Below are 17,195 nucleotides of genomic sequence, written 5' to 3'. Positions count from 1 at the left end.
TCGACAGGACACGCACAGTATTTAGTCATACTAGTGCAGAAGGATATTTTTGACACATAGTCTTGAAGTTTTTTATGTCATGTTACCTGGAGGATTCTCAGTGGTACAAAGCTAAAGGCTGTAAATGGCCAAAAGATGAACAGTTTTCGTTAGTGATTCACTCACACTTTGGTCTTAATTGAACATGTGATTGTATTTACTCTCAATCTCTGTGATTTGTGGATAAGAAAATGTTTATTTTTCTAATCACACCACATTCTTAACAATGATGATGAATACACACTGTGTTAAAAGGGTTGACTTCTTTGTGATTTCACACAATTAATAATATAAAAACCTAAATTAAATGAGTATTATTGAATCTAGTAGAGGAGTATTAACATTTGTTAGAAAGTTGTTACTTTAAATGAAGACTACTAAAGCTACATGAAGTGTTCAGCTTTCTTCAGTGAAAACAACTGGAGTTTACCAAACCAGAAGCAGCTTCGATTCAAATGATGGGAATTTGTGTGTTGGCAGCTGAATTTTTGCTGAATGTGAATAACACCACAGATTTTCCCGAAAATGTCTTGTTCAGTGTTATGGAGATATTCTGTCATATTGGTGTTAATGACAGTTGAATCTGTCAGAGCAGCTGAATTACTGAGGTGCCAGATGTCCTGTGATTAACGCTGTTCTATGTAAAATGTTCGTCATCACTGAAGATGATGAATAAAGTTTCCACAGTAATGGACTTCTACTGACTCCGTTTCTGCTTGGTGCTAAAACCGGTGCAGTGTCAGTGCCCTGTTGTTCTAATAGTTAATTCTAATTCTTATGTTACTCGGCTTTGCAGCTGTTTCAATTGTCCATTGTGATTAAATATGTTTACTTTCCCATGTGGTTTTGTATATAAACTAGAAAACTCTTGGGCTGCTCATGACTTTTTGATTTTTTTTTCTTCATCATTTCAGCAGGTTTCTCGGTTTGCTCACTTTGAATTCTTGGAAGTCCCACTCACAGGAAATATTCAAAAGCTTGACGGTACAAAGTGGGAAATGTAAAAGATGACATTACTCTGGCACATTGTGTGGTTTTGAAAGCTGAAGTTAACTTTGCTAAAATTCAGTTAACTGTCAACAGTCATGAAGAAATGCAAACCTTCTACTCAGAGACTAAATAGCTACTAGACAACACAAAATGACCACAAAAGATGAAACAACTATAAAGAGGCAAAACAAGCACAAGGGACACAAAATGACCTCAAAGCAGCCACATTATTTCTGGGTGTATTATTCCAATGTAGAAGACATGGGCGCCTTTTACATGTCTGTGCCCAGAGGCCCATTGTCTCATAATCCTTCCATGGTTGAGGACTAAAATCTCAAATAATTCAACCAAAGAGCAGAACATTTTTCACTATATCTCATTATTTATGCATATTGTAAATCACATTTCAGAAGCAAATATGGATTCTGTCCAAAATGTTTTGTTAGTTACCCATTGTGGTTTATTGGATTTTGTTAATTTGACCAAAGTTAATTAAAACCTAAAATTAGTTTGAAGATTTCCAAGTTTGAAGTTATTTTCTCCAGCTGCTTTTTCTTAGTGATTCTTAAATGGGATAATTGAGGAAACAGGATATGAACTGACTCAGACAGCTTCCTGAAAAATGATGTTGCAGCTGACAGGAAGGAGAGCGGTGGGAAGACAGGCAGGATAACTCAGTGTAAAAGATGAGGTGTCGTGTCCGGACAAAATCTGATACAATGGACTATTTTTTATGGCACCTGAAATCAAATTTAATGTGGGTAGGTATTAGTCCAAAACTGTAACAGATGTATAGCCTGCTTTAAAACTACAGTCCATAATTCATGTGATGTCTAATTAACTGGGAGGTGCTGTCGTGGTGATGAGTAGCCTGGCCTTTTGCCCTCAACAGGATTAGGGAATATAGATGTTCTTCTGCATGATGTTTTCTCTGAGTGTGTTTTATCTGATAGAATGAGAAATATTCCATTACCTCCCATTCATGATTAATACTGTGGGAATAATTTGTTTATGAGGATCCTGACTTAATGAAGTAGTTTGACAGCCAAGTTTGTTATAAATGTTGGTTCCTGTTCTGTCTCTGACTCATAAATGACTAAAACTGTGGTCAGCAGAACTGCGCTCAAGTTTATCTAGTTCTGCAGCTGACCCAGGCTGTGAGAACTGAGGTTCATTATTGGTGTCAGAGACAAAGCCATGACGCTGGTATGAGTACAACCATGTACTACTCAGAGAGTCTTAGTAGAAATGACAGAAGGAGAAGAAAAAACATCAGACCTCAGCAGAAGGTTAAACTCTGTTGCAAAAGCAGTCTCATCAAAAAAGCATATTCTGTACTCCCACAGCTTGCTTGTTCATGCTTTTTTGTTCTGTAATAGCGATTCTGTCACAACAGTAATAATTACAGTAAAGAGGAGGCAGATAAAGCTGAAACTGAAATGCACAATTAGCCATGGAGACAGAGGAACATGGCTGGAAAGTTAAAGTCCACGCCATGGAGGTTGGTTGTAGGGGATTTGTAGCTAAGTGAACTGTCTATCTGCTACGTGAGTTAGATTATAAAAGGGTGGAGCCTAAGAAAGGCAATTGAGAATCTAGCTGATAGCGCAGAAAGGTCCAGGGAGTGGGTCTGGAGCAGAAGAAAGGTGTGTGAATGGGGTAAAAATAGCAGGCTTGAGGCCTACTTCCTGGTGCTAACATGAGCAAGCTAACATATGGGCATATTGGAGGTTTGACTGGTTTGTTGGAATGAATACTAACACAGGGTGGTTTCTGATGCAGTATAAAAGGAAGCAGAAGCCTGGTTAGTTATCTGGTGAGCTATTTGAAATGTTTTTAAATGTTTGGTGGCTAGAACAACAGTTGAAATATTAGCTAGTGCTGGTGACTGGTAAAGGTTTGCCTGATTGAGCCCAAATTATTAAGAGAGCAGATGAACAGTTGTGTTGGGTGTGTGGGTGAAGGCAAAGAGGGGGGTCGTTCTGGTATTCTGGAACACACTGTTGAGCCTTCTTGGTGTCGTGCGCCCAACTCAACAAAACACCAGTTAGTGAGAGGCCCACCTGATGACCCTGTAGACTTGCCTTCACTCCTACACCCACCCAGAACTTATACTGGTGTTGGTGATAATATAGCTACAAACTCACTGGAATTGTTAGACAATGATGAACAGTTGTGTTGGGTGTGTGGGTGAAGGCAAAGAGGGGGGTCGTTCTGGTATTCTGGAACACACTGTTGAGCCTTCTTGGTGTCGTGCGCCCAACTCAACAAAACACCAGTTAGTGAGAGGCCCACCTGATGACCCTGTAGACTTGCCTTCACTCCTACACCCACCCAGAACTTATACTGGTGTTGGTGATAATATAGCTACAAACTCACTGGAATTGTTAGACAATGTTGGTAAAACAGTGTCAGTGGTTGGACAACTGAGTGAACCTGTCTCTCAGAGGTGCCATTACAAGCCAGTTGGACCAACCACAGCTTAACCTGAGCTAATACAGTGCAGATGTTGTGTCAAGCCACAGATCTGCTCTTTGCTTGGGTGAGGACAGGGTTCAGGGATTTGCTTTGTGTTAAGGGAAGGTTAGGTATGGAAAATTAAGTTGGTTATTGTGGGGCTCTAAATATTTATGACGGCATGGCCTGACACCTCCTCTTTGGGGCCAATTAATCGGAGAACATCATTGAGCTTGTATACTGAGCTTCCATATGAATGCTCTCCCATTCTTTGGCACATTTAATTGTGTACTATTGACTTTTAGTGTCACTTTTGTGTGAATGCAAACGGTGCAACAGCTTTCATTTACTTTGTCTGTGAGGTAAGTTGTGAGGTAGTGAGGAATGTGCAGAATGATGATGGAGGCAGACCAAAGCTGTTAGAGGATTTTCTGTAAGAAAAATATATTAAAGAAAAAGGAGCATTACCTAAATGTATGAGTAATTTTAGCTTGATGCTAATATGCAAATAAATGGTAGGGCCAGTAACACCTACTGTAATGGGGGGGCTGAGATGGGAGTGGTCATATCCCATGCAGAAGGTAAATGTTATTTCTCTTCTCTCCTGGAAAATGTGGACTGAAGTTCTGCAGTTGGCATCCAAGGACAAACGTCTGGTGTTAGTGTCTGGTTTTAGTGTGCATGGTACACACTAACATCTTGACACCAGCTGTTTTGCCAGCTAATGCTACTGCAACATTTGTACCCATTCTACACAGAACAGTACTACATTTTACAAGTAGGTATAAATACAATTTATGAGTACAACAATGTCAAACTGTTGTCATCCATAACTAAATATACATTATTTGTGTAGAATTTATGTTGCTCGAGGGTTTGGATTAAATCGACACAGATGCAAACATACAGTATCATCAGTGACATCATCAAAAATATGACACTGCTTCTCTGTTCCTGTGTCAAACAGGGATCTGGCTGACATGGCCAAAACCATAATAGTTTTCCTTCAGTGGAAATAGTTTCAAAAGTTGCTGATGACAGCTAAATAACAATAATCAACTGACCTCATCACCTAAACCTTTACTTCCAGTTTTTGAGCATCTATTAGTGGAATAGTCTCTTTGTTTGACAAAAACAAAAGTATGCAATACACAAACACAGATTAAAAGCATGGACCTGCTAATACCTGCTCACAGATATCATTATTTACATAAACCTGCTGCTTGTAGGATATACAACAATTACTGGTTCATTGTTGGGGTCAAAAAGAAATAGGCTTACTGTATATAGACTACTGCCAAAGGCACCCTTTCTGTTTAGACTTCAAGGATTTGACTTAAAGCTTCATTAATGAATTTCTGACTCTTAGGGGTGCAGAAAAACCTCCACAAAAAGCTGACAATTCCACAGCCCTGACATATTATCTTCATACTTTATGGCCTGCCAGCAGGGATGGGGCCAATAATGGATGCATTTGCTTTCATGAGTTGAAAACAAATATTTGTCCCAGATGGAATAGCCATGTGGAAACATGGCACCTCCTGTGGTTTAGGCCCATTATTGAACTGTGATACATAACATATTACTGTATTAACAGCAGGGGATCAACACAAAGGCCATAATTCTGAAGGAATAACATGGGATTGTTAAAGTGATATTCTTATTCAGCAACCACTTTCCATAGGCTTGTAAAAATCTGACCTGAGATTTACTTTTCTACAGCCTGTTAACACTATAAATTAGTTAAGTGTATAGACTTTTGCTAGAGCTCCACATCCCCTCTGACCACCTGCACAATTTAACGGCAGACATGTTGGCTGCAGGCCAACTGGCTGCTCATGATATCCTCATTCTTCAGGAGTGTATCATCATAGGCACAGGGCTGACTCATGTGCTGGGCCAAGTTAAAAACCGCTGAAGGGCTCAGTGAGCAGAGTCAGCTGTGGGACTCTGCTGAGAACCTCTCCAACTTTAAAGCTTCAGCCCTGAATACTTGCGACAGAAACTTGGATATGGACTGCATGGGGCTGTTGGTGCTGCTTTTGGTGCTCAACTTCAGTGGAGCATTTTGTGCAGTGGTGCAATGGGCAGAATTAAATGAAGCAGAGGTAAGATGATATTGTTTAAACACAGCGATTCACAGGATGCTTTTGACTGTATAGATAGACATGCTGTTTTAGTTTTTGTGAAAGTTTGCTTACAGTATTCTTATCACGAGAGCTTTGTTGTCTTCTTACATTTACAGACATATTTAAGGCAGTATGGTTACCTGAATAGCCCTGCTGATATACAGGATCCTCATTACCTGGAGGAGATCATTGAAGCTCTCAGGTAAAACAGGCCATTGTCCTTTGAGGAAGAAACACAGGCAGCTGCTGACATTAAGTTAATATCACAGTGCGTGGTAGATCTACAGCATACAAGGGTGTTCTGGAACAATACCAAGACAGTGGGGAGGAGGATGCCGGCAGTCCCTCTTATGTGCAATCATGTTCTAGATGTTCACCACCTCTTGTTTCCAGGGTATTCCAACGGGTGAACGATCTGCCACCTACTGGAGAATTAGATGAAGCTACCCTAGATATGATGAGACAGCCCCGCTGTGGCATGGAGGACCCCTTTAACAAGAAATTTCACAGATACAGAGTGTTGGGTGAGATTTTCTTTATCATGGATCAAGAAGCTATGCATTAATTAAAGTAAAATTACTGGATGTAATAATTATATGTAATAAGGTAATTAATAAAGTAATACTTTATAATAAAGTAATAAGCCACATAAATCAATATCTGACCACTGGGGAGCAGACCCTAGTATGACTGGCTAGTTAGCAAGTAGTAGTGTACTTACATATACAGCAAACACCATCAGTATTCACACACAGTTCCCTGGAGTGGCTTTTTGATTCTACTACTGTGCATGGCAGTATTTTTTAGTGTTTTACACAGTGGAAAACTTTCAGGTCACTGGAGAAAAAGGAGTCTGACTTACCGCATCTACAACTACACACCTGACATGAAGAAGACAGATGTCAGGGCAGCAATCCACTCAGCCTTCAAGTATTGGAGTGATGTGGCTGCTTTGACCTTCAGGGAGGTCAACTACGGCAGAGCGGACATAAAGATCTCCTTCCACAGGAAAGATGGTTATTGCCCTGTTCCGTTTGATGGACGTGGTGAGTTTTCTCTGTAAATACCTACTGTTACTCGGCCCACTGTCACTTGGCCCCTGAAACACAGAGTGTTTATTTGTACCACCTGCAGGTCACGTGTTGGCTCATGCTGAGTCACCAGAATCTGGTATTGTCCATTTTGATGAGGATGAGTACTGGACAGAGAGAAGTTATTATGGTACTAATCTGCGTATTGTGGCTGCCCATGAGATCGGCCACGCCCTCGGCCTGGGTCACTCTCAGTACAAAAGTGCTCTGATGGCAGCGGTCTACTCTGGGTACCGTGCTAACTTCGCACTGCATTTCGATGATGTGAGAGGCATTCAGGCGCTATACGGTGAGTATATCAAGAAGGCCCAACAAGATGATAGTGCTGAATTTAGAGCATTACTGTCAAGAATAAGACATTGATGGTTTTGTGGCAGTATTTTTGTATTTGTATGTATCAGCACTGGTGACTCAAACTTGTACTTTGTTGTTGGTGCCTCTGTGCTGCTGACCTGCAGATACAAAAACCTAAAAGCCTCTGTTTGATGGTGTTGCTGCCACTGTAGAAAACAACAGAGGGGTTACATTTTATATGAATGATTAATAAAACAGACTCCTTGTATTTTAGAATATAAAGCATGATTTTCTCCTTCCAGCACATGGAATCAGTACATACTGTCACTGGGCACAGTGGTGGAAAGTAACTAAGTACATTTACTCAATTACTGTACTTACTGCAAATATTGGACTTTTTACTCCACTATATTTAGTTACTAGTCACTTTTCAGAATAAGATTAATACAAAAAAGTATGGTATAATCATGAGACTTTATTGATTTATGGTGGACATTTCACAAACTAACCTAATTCAAATTATAAGCATATAAGCTTGTTAAAACTCCCTCTTTACCAGCTGCACCATTAAATGTGATGTACACAATAATGTATCAGTAATTATAAACCAATAATACTGTATGATATACAGGAATGTGAAATGTGCCATTCTGCATAATGAGTACTTTTACTTTTAGTATTTTAATCAAAATGTTTGCAGACTTTAACTATAGAAACTTAGAGTTCACAATCAGGTTTGAGGTTTGAAACATGACTGTTCTTTAATCGCTTTATCTTGATGGTATCTCTGAATTACAAATATCAAAAAGCAGCAGTAGTAAAATGTACTCGGTTGTTATTGCAGTCATAAAATAAGGGCATGCATTCATCTTAAAACCTCTCTGTTTTACAGGCAAACGGGTCACCAGCACTATATCAAGTCCAACAACTGCAGACAGTCTGTTTGACACAGAAAGCGGCAGTGGTAGTGTGACTATCCCTGACCCCTGCACCGCCACGCTGGACACTATCATTTTAGGTAAGTTACAAATCAGCTGTTTTTAGAATGATTACAAGTGAAACCCTGCCTCTATAAATAAATCAAATTAGCAGCAATTGTGAGCCTCAATAAAAGTCTGGAAAATAGCATGTTGAAGTGTAAGTTTTCAAAACATCGGGAGACAATAACCGACTGAGGTCAAACCAAAAACCTAATTTTGAAAATGGTGAGAGGTTTACATTATTTTTGTCTACCTCCTGTATGTATGAGGGAAAGGAGATTATGATGATGCTCCTAAATTGATATTTGCTGTACTATCAAACAAAGGCAGTTTTATTAGTGCAACAGCAGGACCACAGATAGAGCTCACTGTACGTTCAATCAGGTCCATGGAGGAAAACCTTTGCATTCAGTGGTGACTACGTGTGGACCATCTCTGATCTGGGACACAATACACCAATAAAAATTAACAGGCTGTGGAAGGAGCTACCTGGAAACCTGAATGCAGCTGTGCACTCTCCAAGAACCAACAAGACATACTTTTTGAAAGGTACAGTTGAGCTGTTGTCTATTACTTCTGTTGTATATCTAGTGTTTTCCAGCCGTGGGTCCAGTGTAAATGTTTGTAATGTTTTTGAACACAGGCAGTCAGGTGTGGAGGTATACCAGGTTCCTGCTGGACTATGGCTACCCCAAACAGGTGAAACAGCTCCCTCCTAACATTGATGCAGCCTTATACCTGGATAAGAACAAGAAGCTGGTCTTTATTAAGGTACGTATGAACAAATGTGACAATCAGCAGCACAGTAATATACACCCTGCAGAAATGTACTTTTTATCCCATGTCTTTACTATCCACTTGTGTAGGGTTCACAACACTGGCAGTGGGATGAGCACACATACACTACTCTCTACCCCAAACCGCTCTCCATGCTTTTCACCGGAGTGCCATCTAGTCCGGATGCAGCATTCACCTGGACCAACGGCAAGATTTTCTTCTTTAAGGGAGATGACTACTGGCGAGTCAATGAGCTACTCAGAGTTGACAGAGGATACCCGCTGAGCAAGAAGGAGCGCTGGATGAGATGCTAAGGATGGACCATCAGGGGGCAGCAGGCACCAGTGGTCTACAGCAGGGGTGCTGGTTCCACTCCAGGGGCACTGGCCACCACACAACCTCAACAGCTGTGATCAATTGTGAATTATCTAGCATGATTTTTTTTTTTTAAAGTGTAGGAATTGATTTTACTTCTCTGAATCTGAGCTGGCTCCTCCTCCCCAAAGCAAGCTGATTTTGGTGAGGCTTGTTCCTTGAGCATCAATGTGTTTTTGTCACAGCAAGAGTTATATAAGCTTTTACAGGATATGATCTCAGGGAGAAATCGAGGCCTTCTGTTTTTCTCTCTGACGTGTTGAATTATGGGTCTTCAGTTAAATGTCATATGTTGATGGGAGCGTGCGCTTTCTGGTCAGGTTTTAACATTCTGTTAAACCAAACGATTATGTTCAGTGCTCTTAAATGTAACTAAACACTTCCACTACCTTGTGAATCACAGTAGTCTGTGAGAAATCATGTCTTGATTTTTTTTAAGTGAAACTAACATTTTATTCTAATAAACAAGACAATGTCAAGCAGTAGAACTGTCTTTCTGCAGTGCCCTGTCACCAGTAAAGTGGCTCCCTTTCAAAAAAAACAAACCAAAAATATAGAGAGAAATATGTAATGTAATGTTCACTATGATGAAAGGCTGGTCTGTTCTGCATGTGTGTTTGTCTGTAGTGAGGAAAAAAAAAAACCTTTGAAGGCACCATGGAAACCCCGACCAATTGCAGAGTAGGAAACCCTCCCCATGACCTCTTTATTGTCTATGAAAAATCTGGTGAGTAACACTGCCAGTGTTGCTAAGAGCCCAGAGAGACAAACAGTGCAACTGATTTGACTCAGCCAGTGAGTAAAACACGTTTTGTATCAAACACGTTGATTTATCTTTGACATTTCTATCAACACATATGTACAGATTCAGGTAACAAGTGTGCTCCTGCAAAATTCAAACAATGTGGATAATTAAAAATCTACAACAATCTACAAATTAACAACAAACGTTTTCTTTTTTTTTTGCATTTTTTTTCCAACGCTATGGGTACTTTGTCAATATATAAATTAAATTATAAAAAGTTTCTCCACAAGCATACACAGCAGACTACATTCTTCACCAACTGTAATCTGACAGGAGCTACACTGCAACAACAATAAAATGTCACAGAATTATTAGTGTCTCTAGAAAATGTCTTGATGAAAGCTCCTGCACATAGATTTTAAATACTAACTGGTCTTTATTTGCTTCACTCTGTCATACTCCACGTACTCTTTCACCACACTCCGTCTAAAGAAATAACACACATTCTACCACCACACAATTTAACAGTAAGGCAGGACACAATAACACTCTATAGCAATGACTACATTTTTAAGTACAGTACACGTGATGTCAAACTGCTTTAACATATTCACTGCCGAGACAGAAGTACGTCTGTATCTGAGGCTCGTACTTGCTGTTATGTAGCTAATACACGATGAAAGGAAATGAAGGACCTTACTTTACTTTGTTATAGTATTTGTCTTTAGTATTTCTCTGAGAAACACAGCATTCACAAAACAGGAGCTGGACCCTTCTTCCTTCTCCCCGAAGAGCAGCGCTCTCTCACTGAACACGCACTGTTAGGAGAAAATCCAAAGTCCCTTCTTATGTCTGGGCTGCTCAGACCCTGGCGACTGGGGTTGTAGCTGTGAGGGGGGCAGTGGACCCGGTGTCGTAGTCCAAGTCGATCATAGTGTGGTTGGCATTGCCCAGGCTGCTAAGGGAAGTGCCTGTGCCTGTTTGTCTGTCCCGCAGGCTTTGCAAGTAGCTCTGGGAGGAGGAGATGAGGCAGGTGAGTGAGATACACATAACCAGTGGGGTGTCTCAATTTAAAACAAGCCTAGAGATAAGTCAGCGCTGGTAAGCACGCCATAAAAACACAACAATCAGCAGCTACACCATAAGCCATGTCGGGAGACACTGACCGGCGCCAGTAGATCCCCAGCGTAACGTTTTACTGGGGTGGGTTTACGGCGGTATGTGCCTTCCTGCCCACCTGCCTGCTGTCGCTTCTTGGTGTCCTTCTCTCGAATTCGCATCAGCTGGACTCTCTTCTGTCTCCGACTGATAACAACTATGAGAAGAAGGGAACAATTCACAGGCAGGAAATGTTTGTACGTTGACTAAAACACCCAGGCCTGTACTGCTCAAAGTTTAAGGTTTGGGCTTAAGTTGAAGACTAAAGGTGCATTAACTAAGATTTTCCACACTGTCTGCTAAATCAAGTGAAAATGGGACAGTAAAATCCACCTATTTAAATACATCATGCTGCGCTTCCTTCTGACTTGGGTCTGGAGAACAGAGACGCTGCTGTGATTCTGTTTGCTATCATTTTTAATGCATCTTCATTTTCAGTGTGGCCCTAAATTTGTCTTCTCTGATGGGCCTGGTCTGCTGTAGCATTCCTGTTCCAGTTTGTTTTTGTTTCCAGGTCATTTTCTGTTTCCCTATTTACATATTTATGAATTATAGATACATTAGACTCTTGGCAGTTTCATGTTAGTCAGTAGTGTATATATGAAAGATTTTGTAAAAACATGAACTTCGTAAAGTATTAAACTAATATAATCATACAGTATATTTAATAACATCAATGAGAAAACTTAAGGACTGAATTCATGGATGAATGAAGTGGCAGATGTAGGTTTAATTCTGATCTCTGATTGGCTTAACCTGCTCTTAGGATACACGTGATCAATCATGTGATCACTTCAGAGTCACCTTTACACGTTTCTCTTACACATTAAGTAGGAGGAAGTCACTGGATACATGTGTCTTATTTTTCACACTCAGTGATTCTTTTTCAGAGAGATAAATACAGGCCCTGACCCACCTCTACAACAGAACAGTGTTGGGATATGTTATCCTTACCTTCAGTATGTGAGAAGCTGTTATCTGTTAGTTTCCACTGGACCAGAGCTCCTATGAGGCTGAGGGCGGGCCAGATGCCCAGAATGACCCAGCTGTACCAGCACAGAGGTGGCCCGGGTGTCAGGCGCAAGCATTCATACACATGTGTACCCAGTGCCAGCAGCTCCACAAAGTAATCAGCGCACACCGTCATGATAGCTGCTCCGAACGCCGCTGTGGAGAGCATGGTGAAGAGCTTTTGCCACTGCAGGGTCAGCACAGCAAACAGCGTGCCTGTTCCCAGGAGAGCCCCCAGGGGCACCCAGAGTGTGGTTGGAGTGTAGAACTGTTGAGTGACCAGCAGGGCAGCGAGGGCCAGGAGGAGGCCTAGCAGCAGGCCGGTCATGAAGAGGCCGACGCTTCGCACCAGCATGGTGACCAGGCCGCACAACAGGCCTATACCGAGGCCAATACCCACACTGGCCTCAATGCTCAGCTGCGTGTCGAACACATGTTCTTTGTGGCACAGCAAGAAAATGATGACTGAGCCGAACATCAGACCAGACAGGAACATCACAGCCTTAAAACAGCGGTAACCTGTAAGAGGACGGACAGGAGAGAGTTGGAGTTAGGAACTAAGAGTCGGGAGGAATGAGATAAATAGCAGTCATCCAAGAATAAGTGGCGTTTTGACAGAGTGTTACATTATCCTGTTTCAGCTTGACTGACATCACGGTCTGTGAGGGGACATGGAACTCACCAAAGAAGCAGTAGATGATGCCGAACAGGCAACACATGGAGCAGATGACGGCAGGGATGACATCGTACTTCCTCTCTATCTCCAAACTACAGGCGGCAGCCTCGGCCATGCCTGCCCCCGCCCCCATCCCTTCAGAGTTCAGCTCAGTGGGATCTGACATTCTGGCTGAATGTTGGATGCTCCCTGGCTGGTGGATGTTTGGACCGGAGTAGAACCTCTGGTGGTGTTATCTCAAGTCCATCTGAGCAGGTCTGGGCACTGAGAGAGAAGAGACAACGTTGATTCATTAAGGACTACAAGGAAGTATAAAAAAATAAAATGAAGTGTGACATCTTCAGGCCACCTGTGACTTCTTCCTGGTTGTTCTGTATGAGCAGCTGTCACAAAGTCAACTCAGTGTAATCCTGTATATCCTGACATATACACAGCCAGCTCATTCTGTGTGCTGGGAGTGTCTAGCCCTGTTCTCCCTGAATTGTTCTGCCTTGAACTCAGAATCAGTCACCTGACAGGTGTAATTTCACTTTACTAAATCGCTTGTCAACACAGTTTAAATGATCTAAAGCTAACTATCATTTCATAATGACATGGGGAGGAGAAAACAGCCACACAGTGTTTTGGCTTCATGTTCACCTTTCACTGTTATTGCAGTACATTTTTATAACTATGAACCGTTCTTATTGAAAATATATATACACTTAAATAAGACTACTATGGTAACAACTAGTGGACACAGTACCTATGTCTAAAATGTCTGCAGAGCAGCAGACGCTACTGTCTTGTGGAAACCATCTATTAGTCTTGAAAAAGTCTATATGATATTTAAGCTGGCAGGGGTGTAGAGGGCCACAGGGGGACTGTATTGGAGCTCAGGGCCTATGAGTGGACTGGTCTTTGTGCGGTTGCTGGCAGGCCTCATGCATGATCTCACCACAGCTGAGATCTGATTACAGCTAACTCACGTTTTCTACTCAAGACAAACGGTCAGGAACAGCTGGGCCTGCTACCGGCCAGATCCATCTTCTACCTCTAAATCTTTATCTGAAACGTTCCCCACCTTAAATCTATTTTCCCTGTAACGCTGAAATGCGACACGTTTGTCTTTCCTTTTTCTCAGATACAAGGTTGTACAACTTGTATGTCCTGCCTATGAATGACTTTACTTGGAAAGAATGAGGGCCCATTGGAAAGTTTCCTTTTCTTCTTCAGTCCCTACAGCTCATCAGGACTCATCTCTCTCTCCCTTCTTCTGTTTTCTATCAGCAGCAACTGCAATGTTTCATTTCTTTCCCTCAAACACAAGAAAGAATTTTGGGGTACAAATAAAAAGTCCAGTTGCAACCTGAAAACAAGTGTTTAGAATTACTTTGGGGACAGAGTTTAAAACTGAGCTGAAATGATCAATGAGTTAATTGAGAAAAAAGTAATGTTTTAAATATTTTGGCATTTTCAAGCAAACATGCAAAATATTTTCTGGTTCCAGGTTCTTAAATGTGTGATTCTGATGTGTTTCTTTGTCATAAACAACAGCAAAGTGAAATAGTTTGGGACAGATGGTCTTATCAGGCTCCTGGGAGACGTTAATAGGTACTTTTCACTGTTTAAAAAACTGAATAATTATGCTGCTCACTGAGAAAATAATGAGCAGATTGGTGAACAATGAAACATTGCTAGTTGCAGGCCTAATATGTACAGTAGTTGCGTAAAACAATGCGAGATGGGTATGGTGATGTACAGTATACAGCTGAAGTGCATGATTTCATGCTATTCACCGTTTACTGCCTGTTTATTCTGCTTCTGATTCTATTCATAAAACAAAATCTTTCTCACATAATAAAACAACAGTGACTTGGTTTTGTTATTTTCATCACTTTGCAAACAACCTCAGTGTTTTTGATTATGAAATGACTTCTGCTTCAAAGGAATGTGAATGAAACCAGGACAAGATGTTTGGACACTGTGTTGACTAAGGCAGGACGAGACAAAGCTAAAGTAAAACTTTTTAAACAAAATGAGAACTGCTGGAGAGCTCGCTGTATACAGTCTAGACTATAATCTTCAAATCAAACGCAGCCAACTAAAAATGTAGAACCATAGTCCATTATAGAATTTACACACATAGCTTTACACAGAGGTCTGATGTTCAGTGGTTGGCAAAGACAAGTGTGAATATGATCGCTGGCAACGGGTATACGTGTAAGAGTTAGTTAGCTCTACGTCTTAAAAAACTCAGGTTAAACTCTAAATGTTTGTGAATATAAGTGTCAGTGTGTCTGTCCATATGCCTTGTGACAGACTGACCTCCGTTGCCCTAGAGAGGACTGAACAGAATGAGAACAGAAATGGGGGACAGTCACTGGAACTTTAGGGGTTTGTGTTTCCACTGTGAGCTGCTTTTCCATGTCAATCAGTCATATGAGAAGAAGAGGTGTTTTTTTCTTTACTCCTTAGAACTACATTATTAAGATATTAAACTTGAATGTGTACTTTCAAAAATTATTTTTTGCATTTAAAACAAACCAGAAAGACTCAGTAGATACTTTTCACTTCTGAGTAGAGTCGATATGTAGTGTAAGTTGATGATGCTGTAGATTTACCTCAGATCATTTTGCCCAGTACGACCAGAGTGCAGCACAGGGTCACCTGGGTTTGTTTGCTCATGAAACACCTGCACCAGCCAGCTGTCTGATGAGGCATTGCTATTTGCAATTCTATTTGCTTTCCTTGTAGATAATGTAGCTCAAATGAATATGAGATGAATTTCATGCTCTGCTGCACAGTTCATTCCTCTAACAAACTACATCATTCAACTTTGCAAGAGACAGACAGCAGAATGTAATGTATGTACTGGGTATATACAGATAAATAGCTACCTAAGTAACATACATCTGACTTGAACACAGCTTTCTCAGCAGTTTTGTGGGCATATAATAAAATAAACAACACATCACTTTACTGTAGCTTATTTTGTTCAGTAATTTAGGTGCCAATAAAATTGACCATATCATCATCTATTGCTTCTAGTTGGCCAGAACTGTGACTAATCAATGCTAATAGTAAAGTCCCATGTCCTCTTTTCTACCACGTATGTGGTTACTGACTTTTTACCAGTAAAACCAGTGCTATGAGTGGGAACTAATTAATATTTCACCACCACGCACACCTAAGGGCACTCCCATGTCTCAGCGCATCTACTTCATGTTGCCCCTGTGTGAGTTACAGTGCTGTGCTATGTATAGCAGGCTTGGAGGTCCTTGCTGCTGTGGGAGAATAGAGCCATTATGGGGTGAAACAAAGCCTCTGAGGCCCATGCTGTGACCTCTAGTGGCACTCAGAGGAAACCATGCAGACAAAAAAAAAGAGCTCACAGAGAGATGGCTGAGAGCACCAAGGAAACTATTTGCTTTAAGATGGGTGTCATGTGTTTGCCTTCAGAAGGCTGGTGAGTGACTGGGGGGGCATCCTAACTAGGGCCAGAACTATCTATCTAAATGACTGAACCCTCTGAGGGCCCCAAAACTGCCCAATGCTTCCTAGCAACAAAAAACCAATACAAGTCAACAAGACTAAGAGTCTACAGCCTTGATAGAGGCTCTGTGAGGCTGCCAGATACCAACACCAGCATGCTAACATATTCACAATGACAATAGTGGTAAAATGCTTGATATTACTACGTTCATAAACTAAGTTTAGCCTCTTAGCATGCTAACGTTGGCTAGTTAGCCCTAAATACAATAAATGTACAGTTTTTCTGCTGTTTGGTTATTAACACAGTATTGAACAATTTCAGATTTAGACCTGATGATAGTGCGAGATGAAAAATGGAAGGGGATCAACAAAGTTATTAAAATTTGTACTCTAAGGACAAAAAAAAAAAAAACACATAAAAAGACAGACAATCACCAAACTGCCTCAAATCTGTTCAGTCATTCTGGGGATATTACAGTCTTCAGCAAAGCAAACAACTGAGTTTTGTGACATTTCATTTCCAGCATGAAGTGGCTTGACTATAAGAAGTGTGACATGTTTATCTGTCAAATGAGAGGGTCTGAGTGCTCAGTTGCTAAGGAACAGGGCTGGTTAGAAGTTCCCCACATAGCTAATCTGGGTGCGTTTAAATAAGAGGTGGGTGTGATCAGAGCCAAGGATTATGCAAGTGCTCCACCGGCGTGATGGCTAGGACCAGCTGAGAAGCTGCAGGCCCATAGTGTCATGACAGGGTTGTCTGACAACCTCACTTGACAAGCTTTATCAAGGATGTGGGATGCTTTCTGCAGTTGCAGCCTTAAATCATACCACTTCAGCTGAGCACCCCAACAAGCTGAAAGTCTAAACAACAGGAACCACTGGAAGATGTGACTGTCACAATAACGTCTGCTTTCACTCTGAAGCAGGTTGCACAAAACACCATGTGGCCCTCCAAAGCAGGAGGTTCAGGACCCGATGAGGAAGTGAAACATCAGGTTT

At 41.2% G+C, this 17,195-nt stretch overlaps 2 protein-coding genes across 5 annotated transcripts in view; one reads left to right on the top strand and one right to left on the bottom strand.

The window, feature by feature from the left end:
* Nucleotides 1–2,626: 2,626 nt before the first annotated feature.
* On the top strand, nt 2,627–10,200 carry mmp19 (matrix metallopeptidase 19). 3 transcript variants are annotated; one of them, XM_020593009.1, is made up of 10 exons: nt 2,627–2,675; nt 5,345–5,594; nt 5,732–5,817; nt 6,009–6,139; nt 6,449–6,661; nt 6,750–6,995; nt 7,893–8,018; nt 8,365–8,529; nt 8,624–8,751; nt 8,847–10,200. In XM_020593009.1, the coding sequence occupies exons 2-10, from the start codon at nt 5,376–5,378 to the stop codon at nt 9,069–9,071; spliced, it is 1,539 nt and encodes a 512-aa protein (XP_020448665.1). In that variant the 5' UTR covers nt 2,627–2,675; nt 5,345–5,375; the 3' UTR covers nt 9,072–10,200. The 3 variants fall into 3 exon arrangements, with proteins under 3 accessions (XP_020448665.1, XP_020448666.1, XP_020448667.1); XM_020593010.1 differs by lacking the exon at nt 2,627–2,675 and adding an exon at nt 2,813–2,845; XM_020593011.1 differs by lacking the exon at nt 2,627–2,675 and adding an exon at nt 4,193–4,264.
* Nucleotides 10,201–10,293: 93 nt separating this feature from the next.
* Nucleotides 10,294–17,195, bottom strand: part of LOC109956134 (transmembrane protein 198-like) — a 12,326-nt gene continuing 5,424 nt past the window's right edge. The window contains exons 2-5 of one of the 2 annotated variants that reach the window (XM_020593012.1): nt 12,729–12,986; nt 11,990–12,565; nt 11,044–11,192; nt 10,294–10,888 (exon numbers count right to left, since the gene is read on the bottom strand). In XM_020593012.1, coding sequence (XP_020448668.1) covers nt 10,739–10,888; nt 11,044–11,192; nt 11,990–12,565; nt 12,729–12,888 — 1,035 coding nt within the window. In that variant the 5' untranslated portion in view covers nt 12,889–12,986 and the 3' untranslated portion in view covers nt 10,294–10,738. The remainder of the gene's footprint in view (nt 10,889–11,043; nt 11,193–11,989; nt 12,566–12,728; nt 12,987–17,195) is intronic. The other variant, XM_020593013.1, reaches the window with a different exon arrangement.

Source organism: Monopterus albus, unplaced genomic scaffold (assembly GCF_001952655.1).
Source record: "Monopterus albus unplaced genomic scaffold, M_albus_1.0 scaffold18.1, whole genome shotgun sequence".
Classification (NCBI taxonomy): domain Eukaryota; kingdom Metazoa; phylum Chordata; class Actinopteri; order Synbranchiformes; family Synbranchidae; genus Monopterus; species Monopterus albus.
The sequence above is the reverse complement of the archived record's forward strand: the minus strand, read 5'-3'. Positions and strand labels throughout refer to the sequence as shown.